The 18,339-nt window shown below is 69.5% G+C and overlaps 2 protein-coding genes across 2 annotated transcripts; one reads left to right on the top strand and one right to left on the bottom strand.

Annotated features, from left to right (window-relative positions):
* Positions 1–1,533: 1,533 nt before the first annotated feature.
* Positions 1,534–6,886, bottom strand: LOC132072588 (rho-related BTB domain-containing protein 2-like). Its single transcript, XM_059471005.1, has 9 exons — positions 6,625–6,886; positions 6,244–6,347; positions 4,815–5,000; positions 3,674–4,470; positions 2,798–2,916; positions 2,410–2,560; positions 2,144–2,232; positions 1,948–2,053; positions 1,534–1,822 (listed from the first exon to the last, which is right to left on the bottom strand). Exons 1-9 carry the CDS (start codon positions 6,814–6,816, stop codon positions 1,653–1,655), a joined length of 1,914 nt encoding a protein of 637 aa, XP_059326988.1. The 5' UTR covers positions 6,817–6,886; the 3' UTR covers positions 1,534–1,652.
* A 2,983-nt stretch (positions 6,887–9,869) lies between these two features.
* On the top strand, positions 9,870–18,300 carry LOC132072586 (drebrin-like). Its single transcript, XM_059471004.1, has 13 exons — positions 9,870–10,027; positions 11,254–11,306; positions 11,393–11,505; positions 11,580–11,654; positions 12,085–12,219; positions 12,317–12,394; positions 12,948–13,099; positions 14,356–14,410; positions 15,406–15,480; positions 15,590–15,704; positions 15,776–16,893; positions 17,876–17,921; positions 18,000–18,300. Exons 1-13 carry the CDS (start codon positions 9,942–9,944, stop codon positions 18,098–18,100), a joined length of 2,202 nt encoding a protein of 733 aa, XP_059326987.1. The 5' UTR covers positions 9,870–9,941; the 3' UTR covers positions 18,101–18,300.
* The last annotated feature ends 39 nt before the right edge of the window (positions 18,301–18,339 follow it).

Below are 18,339 nucleotides of genomic sequence, written 5' to 3'. Positions count from 1 at the left end.
AGCCCCCCACGGGAGCTGAGGTGACCCCGGGCTCTGCTCACAGGGAGGGGGAAATGGGGGGCTCAGGCCCTGAGCTGGGGGAACCCCCCAAGCCCTCCCCACCCCTCCTGTCGGGGGGTCTCCCCCACCCATAAATGACTCCCCCACCCTTTATGTCCCACTCGTGTCCCCCCAATGTGTGGGTCAGGTCCCCCCATTTTGTTTCCCCCCACAATAAATCACCCCAGTGAACCCCCCCCGTGTCACTCCTTCCTGGGGGGCCCAGCAGGGTTTGGGGGGCCCAGCAGGGTTTGGGGGGCTCAGCAGGGTTTGAGGCGGGGTAGCAGGTTTTGGGGGAACCCAGCAGGGTTTGGGGGGCCCAGCAGGGTTTGGGGGGCCCAGCAGGGTTTGGGGGGGCTCAGCAGGGTTTGGGGAACCCAGCAGGGTTTGGGGGGGCTCAGCAGGGTGTGGGGGAACCCAGCAGGGTGTGGGGGAACCCAGCAGGGTTTGGGGGGCCCAGCAGGGTTTGGGGGTGCTCAACAGAGTCCGGCTCCGTTACAAAAAGCTTTATTAAAGGTTAAAACAGCCGCTGCTGAGGTGGGGGGGCCCCGCTCCGGGCCGGGTGGACCCCGAGGCCGGGGGGGGCCCCGCTGTGCTCCTGGGGTAAAAAAGTGTAAAAACGGTAAAACGGTTGTGCAGTTCAGCCGGGGGGAGGGGACAGCGACAATGCCACACCCCCGCGGCAGGGACAATGATCCCCCCCCCCGTCCAAGGCACAGAGATGAGCCGGGGGCTCTGCAGCCACACAAGCACCCAGGGACCCCTCCCCGCGCCCACCCACCCACCCACCCACCCGCCCTGCTCACAGCTTGGACCCCCCCATGAAGACGGGGGGAAAATACAGCACCAGAGAGCCCTACGGGGGTGGGGACCCCCCAGAAATGAAAGGGGGAGCGGCAGAGCCCCCGCTGCCCGCGCACCCCCAGCCCCAAACACTGCTCGGTCAGAGGTAGCACCAGCCATGGGGAGGGGGCCCTGCCGGGGGAGGGGGCTCAGCACGCCCCCCCCCCCTCACCGGGGAAAGGCACGGTGGCACCGGGGGGCTGCGAGCCGGCAGAGCCTGTAAACAGCCGGGGATGGGGGGGTAAACAAGCCCTTGGGGACCCCCACCCCGGCCAAGCCCCCTGGTCAGTGCTGGGAGGGTCCCAGGGCTGAGAGCCACAGCCCGGGGTGGGGGGGTCCTGGGCCAACCCCTCTGTTCAGTGTGGGGTCCCTGGGGCTGAGGGTGGGGGTCCTGAGCCCCTCAGCCCAGCACAGGGACCCCCAGCCCTTCATGGGAGCCCAGGGCCCTCAGCACAGGGACCCCCAGCCCAGCACAGGGACCCCTGGCCCTGCATGGGAGCCCCCCAGCCCTTTATAAAAGCCCCAGGCCCAAGCCCCTCACTCCACACAGGGACCCCCAGCCCAGCTGAGCCCCCCAAGTCAAGTGTGGGGGTCTCAGGACCTGACCCCCCAGCCCATCCAAGCCCCCCAGCCCTGAGCCCCCCAGCCCAGCTGAGCCCCCTCACCCTGCACGGGGAGCCCGGGGCCGAACCCCCTGCTCAGCCCAGGGGCTGCCAGCCCTCCCGAGCCCCCCAGCCCCACACGGGGGTGCCCTCCCCGAGCCCCCCCGCTCAGGACACGGGCGGTGAGGGTCTCCAGAAGCACCACTTGCTGCGGGGGTGCTGCTTGCGCTGCAGCTGCTCCTCGCGCTCCCGCTCCTTCTTGGAGCGCAGGTACAGATCCTCCTCCTTCAGGTACCACACCGGCGGCCAGCGGTGCCGCTCAAAGTGAGCCTGGTTCTCTGCAGGGACACCGCGGGGCTCAGGGCACGGCTGGGGACCCCCTGCCCTCCCCGTGGTGCCCCCCATCCATCCATCCATCCATCCATCCATCCATCCATCCATCCATCCATCCATCCATCCATACCTGGGGACATGAACTTCATCTCGCGGGGGAAGCGGCGGCACACGCGGTTGTAGTTGGTGCAGATGTAGTGCAGGCACCACGCCGCCAGCTGCCGGGCGTTGTGGAACTGGGGAGGGATTTGGGGGGGTCACCCCATCACTTGGGAATCTCTGTGTCCCCCCTCGGGGGTCTCCGTGCCCCCCAGCCCCCCCCATACCTGCGTCATCTCCAGGTAGATGATGACCTGCTCGTCGATCTCCACGCGCTGCATGAAGGCTCGCAGCAGCTCGTCCACGGCGTATTGCTCTGGGGAAAGGGGGGAAATGGGGGTTCAGGGGGGGTCACACAGCGGGAACGGGCCCCCCCAGCGCTTACATAAGGACAGCGAGCGACACACGGGGACGATCGATGATCGATCCGTCCCCGCGGCGGCAGCGGGGCATTGGTGACGTCAGGGACCGGGGGATACCGAGGGGGGCTCACCGGTGAGCGCCTGCAGCCGCGGCAGGCACAGCCGGTCCGTGAGGATCAGCAGCTCCATGGCGTCCAGGTCGGGCGTGGGGGTGAAGACCCCGGTGTAGAGGAAGTCGAGGACGGCGCGGAGGCAGGCGCAGTTGGTGCCAGGCAGGGACACCTGTGGGATTGGGGGGAGCTCAGAGACACCCCCAAAGGGGGCTGGGGGAAAGGGGGACCCTCCTGGCAGTGCCTGAGCTGGCACAGCACCCCCAGCCCTGGAATAGCCCACACATCCCAGCACAGTAGGAAGAAGTAGGATACACGTGTCCCTGAGCCAGGGGCTCTGAGCAGCCCCCTGACCCCAACCCAAATGCCCCCCCCGACCCCCGGAGCCACAGGTGCCCCCCGTGCCCACCTCGCTGGCGTAGCTCTCGCGGAAGCCCCCCCGGAACATGGCCCTCATCCAGTCACAGCCGGCGATGAGCAGCGGCTTGTGTGCCGGCACCGCGCCATCATCCACCAGGAACACCACGTCTGGGGACAGGGACAGCTCAGGGGGGACACAGCCACCCCCCAGGTATCCCTTGTGCCCCCCAGCCCAGGGACAGCCACCCCTGGGACATGGCAGACCAGGGACAGCCACCCCTGGGACATTACAGATCAGGGACGGCCACCCCTGGGACACGGCAGATCAGGGACAGCCACTCATTGACCGCCACTGTCAAGGGGTCAAGAACCCCTTGGACACCCCTTCCATGGGGACACCACTGCCTTGGGGACAACCATCCCTTGGACACCCCTTCCTTGGGGACAGCCACCCCTCAGACACCACTGCCTCGGGGACAAGAAACTCCTTGACACCCCTTCCATGAGGACACCACTGCTTTGGGGACAAAAATCTCTTGGACATCCCTTCCATGGGGACATAGTCACCCCTTGACCACCACTGCCTTGGGGACAAGAATCCCTTGGACATCCCTTCCATGGGGACACTCCTTCCATGGGGACACCACTGCCTTGGGGACAAGAATCCCTTGGGCACCTTTCCATGGGGACACCACTGCCCTGGGGACAAGCACCCCTTGGCCACCACCCAGAACTGTCACTCCACCCCAGCAGCACCTCCATGACTGACCAGGGCAGGACCCCAGACTCCAAAGACCTCAGAGGTGGAAGAGTCTCAGGCTGACCATATCCCCGTGACCCCACTGTCACCACGAGAAGGTGACACCATCTCGGAGGTGACAGTGGTGACCCTCCTGTCCCCACATGCCCCACCCCACCCCTATACCTGCAAAGACCCCCTTGGCCAGGCACTCCTTGACGCGGTTGGCGCGGCGCACGTGGAAGGCCTTGGTGATCTCCTGGTTCATGAAGCTCTCCTGGTTGAGCTCGTTGGCCACCATCATGCGCAGGTCAAACACCTCCAGCAGCTCAGCCACGGCCCCCACCTGCCTCAGGTCCCCGTGGGGCCTCTCCAGCTTGCCCGTGTACAGATACTCCAGCACGGCGCGCAGCGGCTCCGGCCGCACGCCCCGGTCCATGGCCACCACCGCCATGCGCCGCTCCCGCCCCGCCACCGGGTCGGCCACCGCCTCCCAGCGCAGGCTCAGGAAGCCGCGGCCCCACGAGGACAGGTCACGGCCGTCCCCGTCCCCCTGGCCGGGAGGCTCCTCCAGCGTGAAGAGGTCGTAGAAGCGGGAGCAGGCGGTGGCCAGGTAGACGCGGTGGGCGAAGACGCGGTGGCCGCCCTGCAGCTGGAAGACGACGTCGGCGCAGAGCGGGGCCTGGAACAGCGCGGCCGGGCCCCCCCCCAGCCCCGGGGGGGCGTCGGGCACCTGGATGAGGGGCGGGGGGGGCTTGGGGGGCAGGAAGGGCGCCTGCAGCAGCGGGCGCTGCATCTTGCGCAGGTGGGACTTCCAGAACTGCAGGTGGCGGCGGGACACGAGCGCGGCGCGGATGGCGTTGTCGAACACGTCCTTGACGCCGAACTGGGCCACCACGCTGGTCTCGTAGTAGGGCACCCCCAGCTCCTGGGCCACCTCGTGGCCCCGCTCCGGTGGCAGGATGTCCGAAGGCTTGATGGGCCTGGGGGGGCACGGACAGGGCGGGGGCTGAGGGGGTGTCCAGGGCAGCCCCTGCTCGTTCCGAGGGTGCTGGGAGGTCTCATGGCCATGCCCGGGGGGTGCTGGGAGGGTGGCCCCTCATTGTGGGGGTGCCAGGGGGCCTCCCAAGCCAGGAGTGCTGAGCAGGGCACGGATTCCACCCCACAAGTGCTGACCCACAGGGGGACCCCATCCTGCGGGGAGGTGACACACCCTAACACGGTGGTGACAAAACTGGGGGTCCCCATAGCGGCACAGGGAGGGGTCCCCACTCAATGGTGACACTCTGAGGTGTCCCCGTCCCCGTGGGACGCTCTGGGGGCTCACTTGGCCAGCGGCCGGCGCGCGCGGTTGACGGCGTCCAGGTCGGCGTAGCGCAGGTCCAGCTGGCAGCCCACCAGCACGATGGGGGTGCGCGGGCAGAAGTGCTTGATCTCGGGGTACCACATGCTCTTCACGTGCCGCAGCGAGTTGGGGTTCGCCAGCGAGAAGCAGAGCACCACCACGTCCGACCTGCGCGGGGGGGGAGGGCAGCGCTGTCCCGGTGCCACCCGGCGTCCCCAAACACGTCCCCGAACACACCCAGATCAGGCGGCACTCGGGTCGCAGCCCCGCCTCGGGTCATTGTCCCCAGCCTGGGACCCCCCCAGGACGCCCTGAGAGCCCCCCAGCCAGGGGAACCCCACAAATCCCCGCGGCCACACCAACTCCACGGCCTCTGGGAGCCCCCTGACAGTGACAGGGGACAGGAGGGACCCCACGGGACCTGGCTTTGAGTCACCACTGCCACGGGCTGCCCCAGCTCGGGTGGGCACCGTGGTGGTCCTGAGCCGGGGGAGGGTCCCACGGGGGGTGTTTGGGTGGGTGCCAGCCCCCAGCACCGGGGACATTCCACGCCCGCTGTCCCCAATCCCGCCCCGCGCCCACTGTGGGGCGGCCACTGCCATCCCAGGGAGTGAGAGGTGCCAGGGGACCTGGGGGGGTGCCAGGGGACATGAAGGGGTGCCAGGGGACATGGGGGGCTGTGCCAGGACACACAGTGGGTGCCAGTACCCCCAAGTCCCCGCAGCAGCCGCGTGGCCCCGAGCCCGGGTTGTTTTTAGTCCGAGCCGGGACGGGACGTGACCGGGAGGCGCCGCTGGAGCCGGGCCCGTGTCCCAGACCAAGATAGCCGCCACCGGCCCCCCCGGGGCCCTCCGCCAGCCCCGGGGCCACCGCGAGCGGCGGGGACAGGGCCCCCCCAGCCCCGCCGTGCCGCGGGGAGATTAGCGGAGCCGCGGGGCTGGCGCGGGGCGGCCGCGATAAGAGAGCCCGGACGTGCCAGCGGCCACGGGCACCGGCTGATTACAACCGGGGGACACCGGAGATCTGGGGGGCCCCTCCTGCTGCCAGCCCAGCGCCCCCACAAAGGATTCCCGCAGCACAAGAGCCCCCCTGGAGCCGCCCCCCACGCACAGCTCCGGAGGGTCCCTGCTCGGGGCGGGGGGTTCGGGGGGGCAGTGTTGGGGTCGCGGTGGCCCCAAAGGTGTCCCCAAAGCGGGGGGATGGGGTCTGGGGTGCCAGAGCTGCTCCCCGGGCGCTGGCAGGAGCCCAAGGGGCTCCTTTGGCTCCGTGCATCCCGGGATGGGCAGGGCTTGCGCTCGGGGGCTGGGGTGGGGGCTGGGCTGCCGGTGACCGGAGCCGGGGTGCCGGTGACCGGAGCCGGGGTGTCGGTGGCGGGAGGGGGTGGGGTTCCGGCGGCGGGTCGCGGTCCCACCTGCCATAGGCGAAGCGCCGGTCCTTATGGTGGTCCCCAAAGGTGTCCCAGAGGCGCAGGGAGACGCTGACCTCGTCCACCACATCCCGGGAGCGCTCCAGCACCTATCGGCACCGGGAACGGCACCGGGAACGGCACCATCACCCACCGCCCTGCCCGGAACCATGAGGGACCACCCCGCTGTGCCCCCCCCGCCCCCTCCCGGTTCCCCGCTCGGTGTCCCTCGCGGTACCGGCTGCTCCCCGGTGCTCGGTACCCCCTGTTGCTTCCCCCCCGCCCCCCTGCCCCGCCGTGCCCGGCGATGCCCGGTGTCTCCGGTAACGCCCCTCCCGCCGTTCCCCCGCTCGCTCGATGCCCGGCGGTGCCCGGCGGTGCCCTCACCTCCTGGCAGACGCGGTACTGGTCGATGGCCCACACGGTGGGCACGTGTGTGGCCAGCAGCCGGTACTGGCTCAGCGTGGCGTTGCAGGCGCGGGCGCAGATCAGCCGCGTCTTGCCCACGGCGTTGTCGCCAACCACGACGCACTTGATGGTCTCGACGTTGGGCCGCTCGTAATCCACGTCGGGGTCCATGGGGGCGCGGGGGGCCCCGGGCAGCGGAGCGGCCCCGCTCAGCGCCCCCCGCCCGGCCCCGGCCCGTTACCGACCCCCGCCCCGCCCGCCCCGCCCCACCCCGCCTAGCAGCCAATCAGCGCGCGCCGCCGCGGCACGCCCCGCCCCGCCTCGCCCCGCCCCGCCAATCCCGCGCGACACCGCCCGCCCGGCCACGCCCCCCGCGGCCCCGCCCCGCGCGCGGACAAAGGAGCGCCGCCAGGGGGCGCCGCAACGCCACGTGACGGGTCAGCCCCCGGGGCCACGCCCACACCCGCGACCGAGGCCACGCCCACTAGGCGGGTTCATAGGATACGCCCCCATGAGAGACCACGCCCACATAGGCGGGGGGCGGGGTCGCGACAGCGGCGACAGCCGCGATAGCAGCGATAGCAGTGACACCTGTGACAGCAGCGGCATCAGTGACAGCAGTGACACCAGTGACAGCAGCGGGACACACCAGTGAAACCAGTGACAGCAGTAACCCCAGTGACGCCAGTTAAACCAGTGACACCAGTACAACCAGCACTACCGGTTACACCGGCCGAAGCAGTGACGTCACTGACAGCAGTGACAGCAGTGACACCGGTGACAATAGCGGGACACACAAGGGAAGCCGGTGACAGCGGTAATCCCAGTGGCAGCAGTCAAACCAGTGACGCCAGTTAAACCAGCAATACCGGTTACACCAGCCTGAGCGGTGACGTCACTGATAACAATGACAGCAGTGACAGCAATGACAGCAGTGACAGCAGTGACAGAAGTGACAGCAATGACACCGGTGACAGTAGCGGGACACACCAGTGAAACCGGTGACAGCGGCAGCCCCAGTGACACCAGTTAAACCAGTGACACCAGTACAACCAGCACTACCGGTTACACCAGCCGAAGCAGTGACGTCACTGACAGCAGTGACAGCAATGACAGCAGTGACACCAGTGGTGCCAACAAAACCAGCAAAACCAGTGACACCAGTAAGAGTGACACCAGTAGAAAGTAACACCGGTGACACCAGCAGCACCAGTGACACCAGTAATGCCAGTCACACCAGTGACACCCGTGACGCCAGTAATGCCAGTGCCAGCAGTGACCCCCGGTGACAGGGGGTGACACGGCTCGCCGCACTGGGCTGGGCGTGTCCCCGGGCCCACGATCCCATTTTCCAGCATTTTTCTCCTCCCCGGGGATTTGGGATTTTCCAGCTGCGGTGCCCAAATAAGGGAACGGGGAGAGGCTTTGGGACAGGAGCCCTGTGGGGCCCGGCCGGGCCAGACTCTGGGCTGGGAATGTCCCCAAGACGCCCCCGCCACCCCCTTCATAGTCGAGGGGGACCCGGGGACTCCCCCAGCCCCAAAATCCCATTTCCTGGCATAAAAAGGGAATGGGGGAGAGGATCCAGGGCCGGGGGAGGGGACAGGGGGGACAGTTTGGGGACCCTGGTGGTGGGATGGGATCCTGGCACTGCAGCCACATTCCAGCGCTGGAGCCGGGCACGCGGCCCAGCCTGGGCCCCTGGGACCTGCCCCACGTCCTGCTGTGACATCCGTGTCCTGCTGTGGGATCCTGGGACCTCCACTGGCATTCCAGAGTGGGATCCTGGAGCCTGCGTCCATGTCCTGAAATGGGAATCTGGCACAGCACCCTCATCCCAGTACGGCACCTTCACCCCAGTATGGGACCCCCATCCTGGTATGGGAACCTCATCCCGGTACAGGGGCCCTCATACAGGGACCCTCATCCCAGTACAGGACCCTCTACCCCAGTACAGGGACCCTCATCCTGGTATAGGGACCCCCATACTGATACGGGACCCTCATCCCAGTGTGGGACCTTCATCCCTGTACAGGATCCTAATCCCAGTACAGGACCCTCACCCTGGTACAGGGTCCTCATCCCAGTATGGAACCCCCATCCCTGTACAGGATCCTAATCCCAGTGCAGGGACTCTCATACAGGGACCCCCATCCCAGTACAGGACCCCCATCCCAGTACAGGACCCCCATCCCAGTACATCGCCCTCATCCCGGTACAGGGACCCTCATACAAGGACGCTCATCTCAGTATGGGACCCCCATCCCAGTACAGGATCCTCATCCCAGTATATGGGGACCCTCATACAGGGCCCCCCATCACAGTAAAGGACCCCCATTCTGGTACAGGACCCCCATACAGGGAACCCCATCCCAGTACAGGGACCCCCATCCCAGCATGGGACCCTCATCCAAGGACAGGACCCAGGCCTGGTACAGGACCCCCATCCCAGTACAGGACCCTCATCCCAGTACAGGGACCCCCATCCCAGCATGGGACCCTCATCCCAGTACAGGGACCCTCATCCCGGTACAGGACCCTCATACAGGGACCCCCATTCTGATATGGGACCCTCATCCTGGTATAGGGACCCCCACACTGATACGGAACCCCCATCCCAGTACAGGGACCCTCATACAGGGACCCCCATCCCGGTATGGGACCCTCATCCCAGTACAGGACCCAGGCCCGGTACAGGGACCCCCATACTTATATGGGACCCTCATCCCGGTACAGGACTCTCATCCCAGTGTGGGACCCTCATCCCAGAACAGGACCCCCATACTGATATGGGACCCCCATCCCAGTACAGTATCCTCCTACAGGGACCCCCATCCTGGTATGGGACCCCCATCCCGGTTTGGGATCCTCATCCCAGTACAGGGCCCCCATCCTGGCACAGGACCCTCACCCTGGTACCGAGACCCCCATCCCGCTACGGGACCCTCATCCCGGTACCGGCCCCCTGTCCCTGTACAAGATCCCCATCCCGCTACGGGACCCTCATCCCGGTACCGGCCCCCTGTCCCTGTACAAGATCCCCATCCCGCTACGGGACCCTCATCCCGGTACCGAACCCCGTCCCAGTGCGGGACCCGGGCCCGTTCCCAGCGCTCCCAGCGCCGCCCGTCCCGTGCCGCGCCGGTGCCTCCCGGCCGCTCCCGCCCCCGCCCCTCCCGGTGCCGCCCGTGGGCGGCGGAAAGTGCCGGGGGGGTGGCGGGGGAGGGAGGGAGGAGCGGGCGCAGGGCGGCGGCGGCGGCGGCGGCCCCGGGATCGGGATCGGCCCCGGGATCGGGATGGCGGGGCCGGGGCTGGAGCGGTACCGGCTGGCGCTGCTGGCGGCGCGGGAGGACGTGGGGAACCCCCGGGCTGGCACCGACTGGTGAGAACGGGACACGGGGAGAGGGAACGGGAGCCGGGAACGGAGACCAGGAAAGGGGACGGAAGGGAGGACCGGGAACAGCGAACCGGGGATGAGGAGCCGGCACAGGGAACCGGGAATGGAAACGGGAACGGAAGAGGGGACCGAGGCTGGGAACGGGCACTGGGACGGGCACCGGAGACAGGACCGGGAACGGGAGCAGGAACGGGCACCGGCACGGGCCGGGCCGTCGGGGGCGGGCTGAGAGGCACCGGTACCGGTACCGGCACCGGGAAGGGGCTCCGAGGGGCACCGGGCTCTGGGCCAGGGGGTGCCGGTCCGCGGGGGGGTCCCGGGACTGAGCCCTGCGCGCTGGGAACCGGGAGCCCCAGCCGGTCTCGCCCCGTCCCGCCCGCTCCCTCCCGGTGCCGCCGGGCTGGGAGCGGCGCCGCCGCCCGGGGCTGGGGCAGGACGGGCCCGGGGGGGCTGCGGGAGCGGGGAGCGCCCCGGGCTGCGGAAAGGGGGGTTCTGCCCGGCTGTACCGGGGGGCGCGGGTCCCGGGACGGTACGGGGCTGGGGGTCCCGGTGCCGGTGCCGCGGGGCCGGTGTCCCCCAAAACCCCCATCCCGGGGTGGGGAGCGGCGGCACCGGGGCTCACCGGGCTCGCAGCCCCGCGGCGTCACGGGAGCGCCCGTGCCCGCGGCCGCGGCCGGGCGGGCATTGCCCTCTGCCCCCGGAGCGCCGCTGGAGCCGCTCCAGCGCCGGCTCCTCCCGGCCGCGTGCCGGGCTCGGTCCCGCCATGTGGCGCCGCAGCCTGTCGCGACATGCCGTGACCCGCGTGACGTGCCCTGCATGCTCCACGCGCGCTGCCGGAGCCGTGCCCAGCCCCGCGCCGGAGCCACGCGGGAACAAAGAGCGGCAGAGCCGCCGGGAATGCCCGGGACGGGAGGGACGGTCCCGCCGGGATGGGGCCCCCCGAGCGCTGCCCGGGCCGGGCGGGGGTCCCGGCACCGCCGCACCGGGTGGGGGGTGGGTCGCTGTTGGGGGGGCTGTGCCGCTCCGGCGCTTCCCACGTTCCCATTGTCCCGGGGGCGGATGCTGCCGGCGGCACTTCCATGAATTCATCCCAAGCTGGTGGCACGGGGCAGCGCGGGGGGTGCCCAAGGCTGGCAGGTCCCCCCACTTTATGTGACACCCGCTGTGACCCCCCCACCCTGACCCCCACCCTGAGCCCTCTGTCCCCCCAGGGCCGTTTTTGGCTATGAGAAGCACCACGACCTCAAGCTCCTGGATTCCGGAGGTACCGCGAGCGACGCTGCCGGGAAATATTGGGAGGGGGTCCCCCCCGAGTTTCCCCGCACCCCCTCTGACCCCCCCTCGTTACAGCCGGGGGGCCGGATGAGCTCGCTGGAAAATTCTCCGTGGGCAGCATCATGTACGGGCTGTGCCGGGTCCCCGATCCCGGCTCGGGCACCCCCAGAATTGTCCTGATCAGCTGGGTGAGTGCTGGGGGGCAGCTCGGGGGGACCCCCGGCCGGGACCCCCCCGGGCTGAGCCCTCCCTGTGGTGCCAGGTGGGCGAAAAGGCGCCGGAATCGCAGCGGGCAGCGTGCGCCGGGCACCTGCCGGCCATCCGCAGCTTCTTCAGGGTGAGTGGGGGGCACGGAGCCCTCGGGGGGTCCCCGGGGCCACCCCAAGTTCCCCATCCTGCCCCCCCATCCCGCCTGCCCGACCTTTGCCTGTGCCCGGGCGCATTCCTGGCGCTGCTGACTCAGCCGCGCTTTCCCAGTGCTCCCAGTCTTGGCCGCCGTGCCGGGGCTGTGGTTGGGATCCCTGCCCCCCCTCCCGGTCCCGTCCTCACGGGGGGGTCCCGTCCCGCCCCCCCCCCATCCCCCGGAACCGCTTCCGCTGCTCTGCCCGGGTCCGGGATCTGGATCCGGCCCCACATCTGGATGCGGCCCCACATCTGGATCCAGTCCCGCATTTAACACGTCCGTGGGAATCGTGCCGAGATTCCCCGGGGGAGGGAGGGCCGTGGGAGGGGTGGCACTGTCCCATCGTGTCCCGTGCCGGCGGCAGGAGGCCACGGCCGTGATCAGCGCCCGGCGGCCCGAGGAGGTGACGCTGGAGGGGCTGCGCCGAGTGCTGGCACAGCTGGCGCCCCCCGCCCCTCGCCCCCCCAGGAGGACCCCCCAGGACCCCCCCGAGCTGGTGGTGAGTGGGGGGCGATGTCCCTGCGGGGCTTCCCGGGGTTCCCTGGGGGTGTTGGGGGGTTCTGGGGGTCCCACCCTGCCCCCCCTGTGCTCCCCAGGGCACCAACTACCGCAAGACCAACCCGGCGCTGGAGCTGCAGCGCACCCAGCGCGATTCCTTCTGGGAGCAGGCTGAGGTGAGCGCTGGGGGCTGGGGGAGGGCTGGGGGGTCCCCCGGTGTCCCGGGGATGGGGTCACGGCTGCGGCCTCGGGGCAGAGCCCGCGGGTCCCGGTGCCGAGATTGGTGGGGGTCCCGGTGCCGGTGTGGGGTGCAGCGGGGTCCCGGTTCCGGTCCAGGGGTGCAGTGGGGTCCCGGTGTCTGTGGGGGTCCCGGGGCCGGTGTGGGGTGCAGCGGCGTCCCGGTTCCAGTCCAGGGGTGCAGTGGGGTCCCGGTGCTGACGCTGCAGGGTCCCACTGCCCATGGGGTGGGGGTCTCAGTCCCAGTGCCGAGCCCCCGGGGCTTCTGGTGCGGCGGTCGGTGGGGTCCCGGTCCCGGTCCCGGCGCCGGTGCCGAGGCTGGCAGAGCCCCGGTATGAAGTGTGGCGAGGTCCCGGTCCTGGTCCCGGTCCCGGTGCTGAAGGCAGCGGGATCGCAGCGCCGCTCCTGGTACCGGGGCGGGTGAGTTCCCGGTGCAGCCGCCGGTGCCGGTTCCCGGTGCGGATCCCGGCGCTGATCCCGGTGCGTGCGCAGCGCGAGGAGCAGCAGCGGAAGGAGCAGGAGAAGCAGCGGGAGCGGGAGCAGCGGCGGCGCTGGGAGCGGGAGCGCATGGAGGAGGAGCGGCTGCAGGCGGCGGAGCGGGAGCGGCGGCTGCAGGAGCGGGAGCGGCTCATCGAGGAGCGGCGGTGAGGGGCAGCGCTGGCCGCCATCCCTGTCCCAGCCCGTGTCCCCGTCCCTGTCCCAGCCCCATGCCCCCATCCCTGTCCCAGCCCCGTGTCCTCGTCCCTGTCCCATGTCCCAGCCCCGTGCTCCCATCCCTGTCCCAGCCCCGTGTCCCCGTCCCTGTCCCATGTCCCAGCCCCGTGTCCCCGTCCCTGTCCCAGCCCCGTGTCCTCGTCCCTGTCCCATGTCCCACCTCCGTGCTCCCATCCCTGTCCCAGCCCCGTGTCCCCGTCCCTGTCCCAGCCCCGTGTCCCCATTCCTGTCCCAGCCCCGTGTCCTCGTCCCTGTCCCATGTCCCAGCCCCGTGTCCTCGTCCCTGTCCCAGCCCCATGCCCCCATCCCTGTCCCAGCCCCGTGTCCCCGTCCCTGTCCCAGCCCCGTGTCCCCGTCCCTGTCCCAGCCCCGTGTCCCCATTCCTGTCCCATTCCTGTGTCCCTGTCCCCACATCCCACTGGTGTTTCCCATCCCTGTCCCATCCTGTCACATGTCCCATTCCCAAATCCCGCTGGTGTTTCCCATCTGTATCCCATGTCCCACCCCCGTGTCCCCATCCCTGTCCCATCCCCGTGTCCCCAACCACATATCCCACTGGTGTTTCCCATCTATGTCCCATCCTGTCCCCTGTCCCATTCCCACATCCCGCTGGTGTTTCCCATCCTGTCCCATGCCCCACCCCCGTGTCCCCATACCTGTCCCACCCCCGTGTCCCTGTCCCCGTATCCCACTGGTGTTTTCCATCTGTGTCCCATCCTGTCCCACCCCCATGTCCCCATAGCCCACTGGTGTGTCCCATCTGTGCCCCATCCTGTCCCACCCCCGTCTTTCCATCCCTGTCCCACCCCCATGTCCCCATTCCCACATCCCGCTGGTGTTTCCCATCTGTGTCCCATGTCCCACCTCCGTGCCCCCACCCCTGTCCCATCCCTGTGTCCCCATCCCCATATCCCACTGGTATTTCTGTGTCCCATCCTGTCCCATGTCCCATTCCCATGTCCCTGTCCCCATATCCTGCTGGTGTTTCCCAGCCTGTCCCATGTCCCATCCTCGTGTCCCCATCCTCACATCCCACTGGTGTTCCCCATCTGTGTCCCATGTCCCACCCCTGTGCCCCCATCCCCATATCCCGCTGGTGTTTCCCATCTGTGTCCCATCCTGTCACATGTCCCACCCCCGTGTCCCCTCCGTGTCCCCTCGGTGACGCCCCGGTGCGGCCCCGCAGGCAGGAGCAGGCGCGGCTGGACGCGGAGGAGCGCAGGAAGGAGCAGGAGCGATGGGTGAGCGGGAAGGGAGCGGGAATGGGGGGCTCGGGGGATCGGGGGGATTGGGGGGATCTGTCCGGGGGCTCCATCCCACCAGGATCCAGGGCGTTCATCCCGGGCAGTCTGGGCTTCATCCCGGGGGGTTTCAGGGGGTGCATCCCGGGAGGGCAATCCCGGGGGGTTCAGGGAGTTCTGGGCGTCTGTCCTGGGGGATCCGGGGGATCCATCCCAGGGGATCACGGGGGTCCATCCCGGGGGATCACGGGGGTCCATCCCGGGGGATCTGAAGGGGTTCATCCAAGGGGTCTGGGGGCTCCATCCTGGGGGATCCAGGGGGTTCATCCTGAGGGATCTGAAGGGGTTCATCCAAGGGGTCTGGGGGCTCCATCCTGGGGGATCCAGGGGGTTCATCCTGAGGGATCTGAAGGGGTTCATCCAAGGGGTCTGAGGGCTCCATCCTGGGGAAACCAGGGGATTCATCCTGGGGGATCCGGAGTGCCCATCCTGTGGGATCTGAAGGGGTTGATCCCAGGGGATCCTGGGGGTCCATCCTGGAAGATCTGGGGGGTCCATCCCGAGGGATCTGAAGGGGTTCAACCCAGGGGATCCAGGGGGTTCATCCCGAGGAATCTGAAGGGGTTCATCCCGGGGGATCCGGGGGATCCATCCCGGGGGATCTGAAGAGGTTCACGCTGGGGGGCTCATCCTGGGGGATCCCTCACCCCAGGGAATCTGGGGTTCATCCCAGGGGATCAGGGGGCTCCATCCTGCGGGATCGAGCGCGTCCATCCCAAGGGATTCAGAAGATTTGTTGCAGGGGGATGTTGGGGAGGTGTGAGGGCTCTACCCAGGGCACCCAGGGCTCCATCCCGAGGGATCCGGGCTCCATCCCGGGGGATCCGGGCTCCATCCCGGGGGATCCGGGCTCCATCCCGAGGGATCCGGGCTCCATCCCGAGGGATCCGGGCTCCATCCCGGGGCATCCCTCAGCGTCCCCATCGCTCCCGCAGGAGCAGCAGCAGCGGGAGCAGGAGGCGGCCGAGCGGGAGCGCGGGGGTCGCACCGGGCTCAGCGGGACGGCGGCCGTGAGTGCCGGGACCGGGTCCCTCCCATCCCCGGGGCTCACGGGGGCTCGGGCAGCGCCGTGGTGCCCCACGGTGCCCGTGGCGGCCCCGCTGAGCCCCTGTCCCGCAGGAAGCCGCCATCCTGGTGTCCCAGCGCACCCAGAACCCCCGGGAATTCTTCCGCCAGCGGGAGCGCTCGGGGTCCACGTGCACATCGCCGTCCCCGCTGGCCGGCAGCGCCCCCGGTAGGTGCCGTGGGGGGCACGGGGGGCACGGGGGGTTCCGGGGGTCCCCGCTGAGCCCTCGCCCCCGCCAGGTGCCCGCCGGCCGTTCCTGCGGTACCAGCGCAGCCTGACGGAATCCGCCTTCATCTTCCGCCGGCCGGAGCCCCCCCAGAGCCCCCCTGGCCGGGGGACCCCGCCCGCCAGCCCCCGCCGGCCGCCGCCGCCTCTGCCCCCCGCCAGCCCCGCGGGGACAGCGACAGCCCAGGGCGCCACCAGAGGGACCCCCGTTAGCCCCATGGGGACAGCGACAGCCCAGGGTGCCACCAGCGGGACCCCCGCCAGCCCCATGGGGACAGCGACAGCCCAGGGTGCCACCAGCGGGACCCCCGCCAGCCCCATGGGGAGGGACACTCTAGGGACGCCCCCCAGCCCTGTGGGGACAGGGACCCCTCAATGTGTCACCCTGGGGACCCCCGTCAGCCCTGTGGGGACAGGGACCCCCCATGCCACCAGTCCTATGGGGACAGGGACCCCCCAATGTGGCGCCCTGGGGACGCCCCCCAGCCCAGCCCGAGCAGGGTCCCCCCATGCCGCCAGCCCCTTGGGGACAGGGACCCCCCAAAGTGCCACCACCGGGACTCTCCACACCCCCCTGGGCACAGGGACCCCTCCCTCTGCCCCCCCAGGGAGCCCCCCCAGCCCTGTGGTGACGGCCACCCCCCAAAGTGCCACCACCGGGACCCCCTCCAGCCCCATGGGGACGGGGACCCCTCCCTCCGACACCCTGGGGACCCCCGATTTTGTCACCACCAGCTCAGGGTCCCCCCAGGCCATGTCTGGGTCCCCTCCCAGCCCCCCCCGCTCGGGGGTCCCCCCTGGGCCGGGGTCTCCTGAAAGCGCTTGTGGGGTGCAGCCCCTCCCTCCTTGCAGCGCTCCGGGTTTGGGGTGTCCCCCCAGCCCCCCCCGGGATGTGCAGGGCCCCCCCCCGGACAGCCCCCCCCTGCCCAGCCCCCCAGCATGGGAATCCCTGGGGCCGCTGCTCGAGGGGGTCCCCAGCCCGCGAGAGGGGTCCCCAAAACCCCCAGAACCCCCGGCCGGGCCCCCCCGCCCGCTGCAGGACCCGCAGGATTTGGGGCGCAATGGAATCGGGGGGCAGGAGTGGGGGGGGCGCTGGGAAGCCCCCTGGGAGCCGGGACCCCCCCCGGGACAGGTACGGGGAGAGGCTGGGGGAGATGGGGGGCTGGGGAAAAGTGGGGGACCGAGATGGGGGTCTTGGTTCTGTGGGACTGGGGGTGATGGGGGGCCGAGATGGGGGTCTGGGTGGGGATGTGGGGCTGGAGGAAATGGGGGGGCTCAGATGGGGGTCTGAGGGAAAAGTGCGGGGCTGAGATGGGGGCTGGGGGTCCTGTGGGGCTGGGGAAATGTGGGGGGCTGGGGGTCCTGTGGGGCTGGGGAAATGTGGGGGGCTGAGATGGGGGGGCTGAGGTTCTGTGGGACTGGGGGTGAAGGGAGTCTGGGGGAAATGTGGGGGCAGAGATGGGGGGCTGGGGGTGATGAGGGGCTGGGGGCTGGGGTTCTGTGGGGCTGGGGGTGATGGGGATTTGGGTTTCTGGGAGGCTGGGGGTGATGGGGTGGCTGAAATGGAGGCTGAGTTCTGTGGGTCTGAGGGTGATGGGGGTCTGGGGGAAATGGGGGGCTGAGATGGGGGGCTGAGGTTCTGTGGGACTGGGGGTGAAGGGAGTCTGGGGCAAATGTGGGGGGCTGACATGGGGGACTAGGGTATTGTGGGGATGGGGGTGATGGGGGTTTGGGGTTCTGTGGGGCTGGGGGTGTTGGGGGGCTGGGGAAATGTGTGGGAGCCGAGATGGAGTCTGGGTTTCTGTGGGGCTGGGGGCGATGGGGGGCTCGGAGGCTGCAGGTTTTGGGGTTGGGGGACCCCTGGCTGTGGGTCGGGGGGGGAACCCCGGATCCTGGGGGATGTTCTGGGGGCTGGGATGGGACAGGAGCGGGAATGGGGTGGGGGGGCAGGATGCGGGGGTGGCGTGGGGTCCCTGGTGTGGGGGGCAGGATGGGGGGCAGGATGGGGTCCAGGGTGGGGGGTACAGGATGGGGTGCAGGGTGGGGTCCCCTGGTGTGGGGGGCGGGCCCATGGGGGGGTGCAGAGCCCCCTCAGCCCCTCCCACTCTGAGCAGGGGGAGGAGCCCGGCGAGAGCCTCGTCCTGCACAAAGCCACGCCAGGTACCCCGAAACCCCCCGGACACCCCCCAAATTTACCCAAAACCCCCCAAATCCATCTCACCGCCACTCTCCCCGCAGGCTTCGCGCTGCTGCTGGCCCGGGACGCCCCCCACCCACCGCTTTTGGGGGGCTCCAATCCCCCCAACGAGGACGAGGACCTCTCCCCCCACGCTGTGTAATTGAGGGGGGCTCAGCACCTCCTTCTGGGGTGGGGGGGTCCCCCCTATGGCACCACAGCACATCCCCTTCCCCTCACCCCCCAGCACAGCCCCCACCCCCCACTGTACCCCAAAAGAGCAGCTTGGGGAGGGGGCAGCACCCCAACCCCCCCCCCCCACATGGGCACAGGGACCCCCACTCCCCCTCCCCACCCAAAATCACACACAGCAGCTGTTAAATAAATTTTAATGCAAATTAT

This window comes from Ammospiza nelsoni, chromosome 4, assembly GCF_027579445.1.
Source record: "Ammospiza nelsoni isolate bAmmNel1 chromosome 4, bAmmNel1.pri, whole genome shotgun sequence".
NCBI lineage: Eukaryota > Metazoa > Chordata > Aves > Passeriformes > Passerellidae > Ammospiza > Ammospiza nelsoni.
The sequence above is the reverse complement of the archived record's forward strand: the minus strand, read 5'-3'. Positions and strand labels throughout refer to the sequence as shown.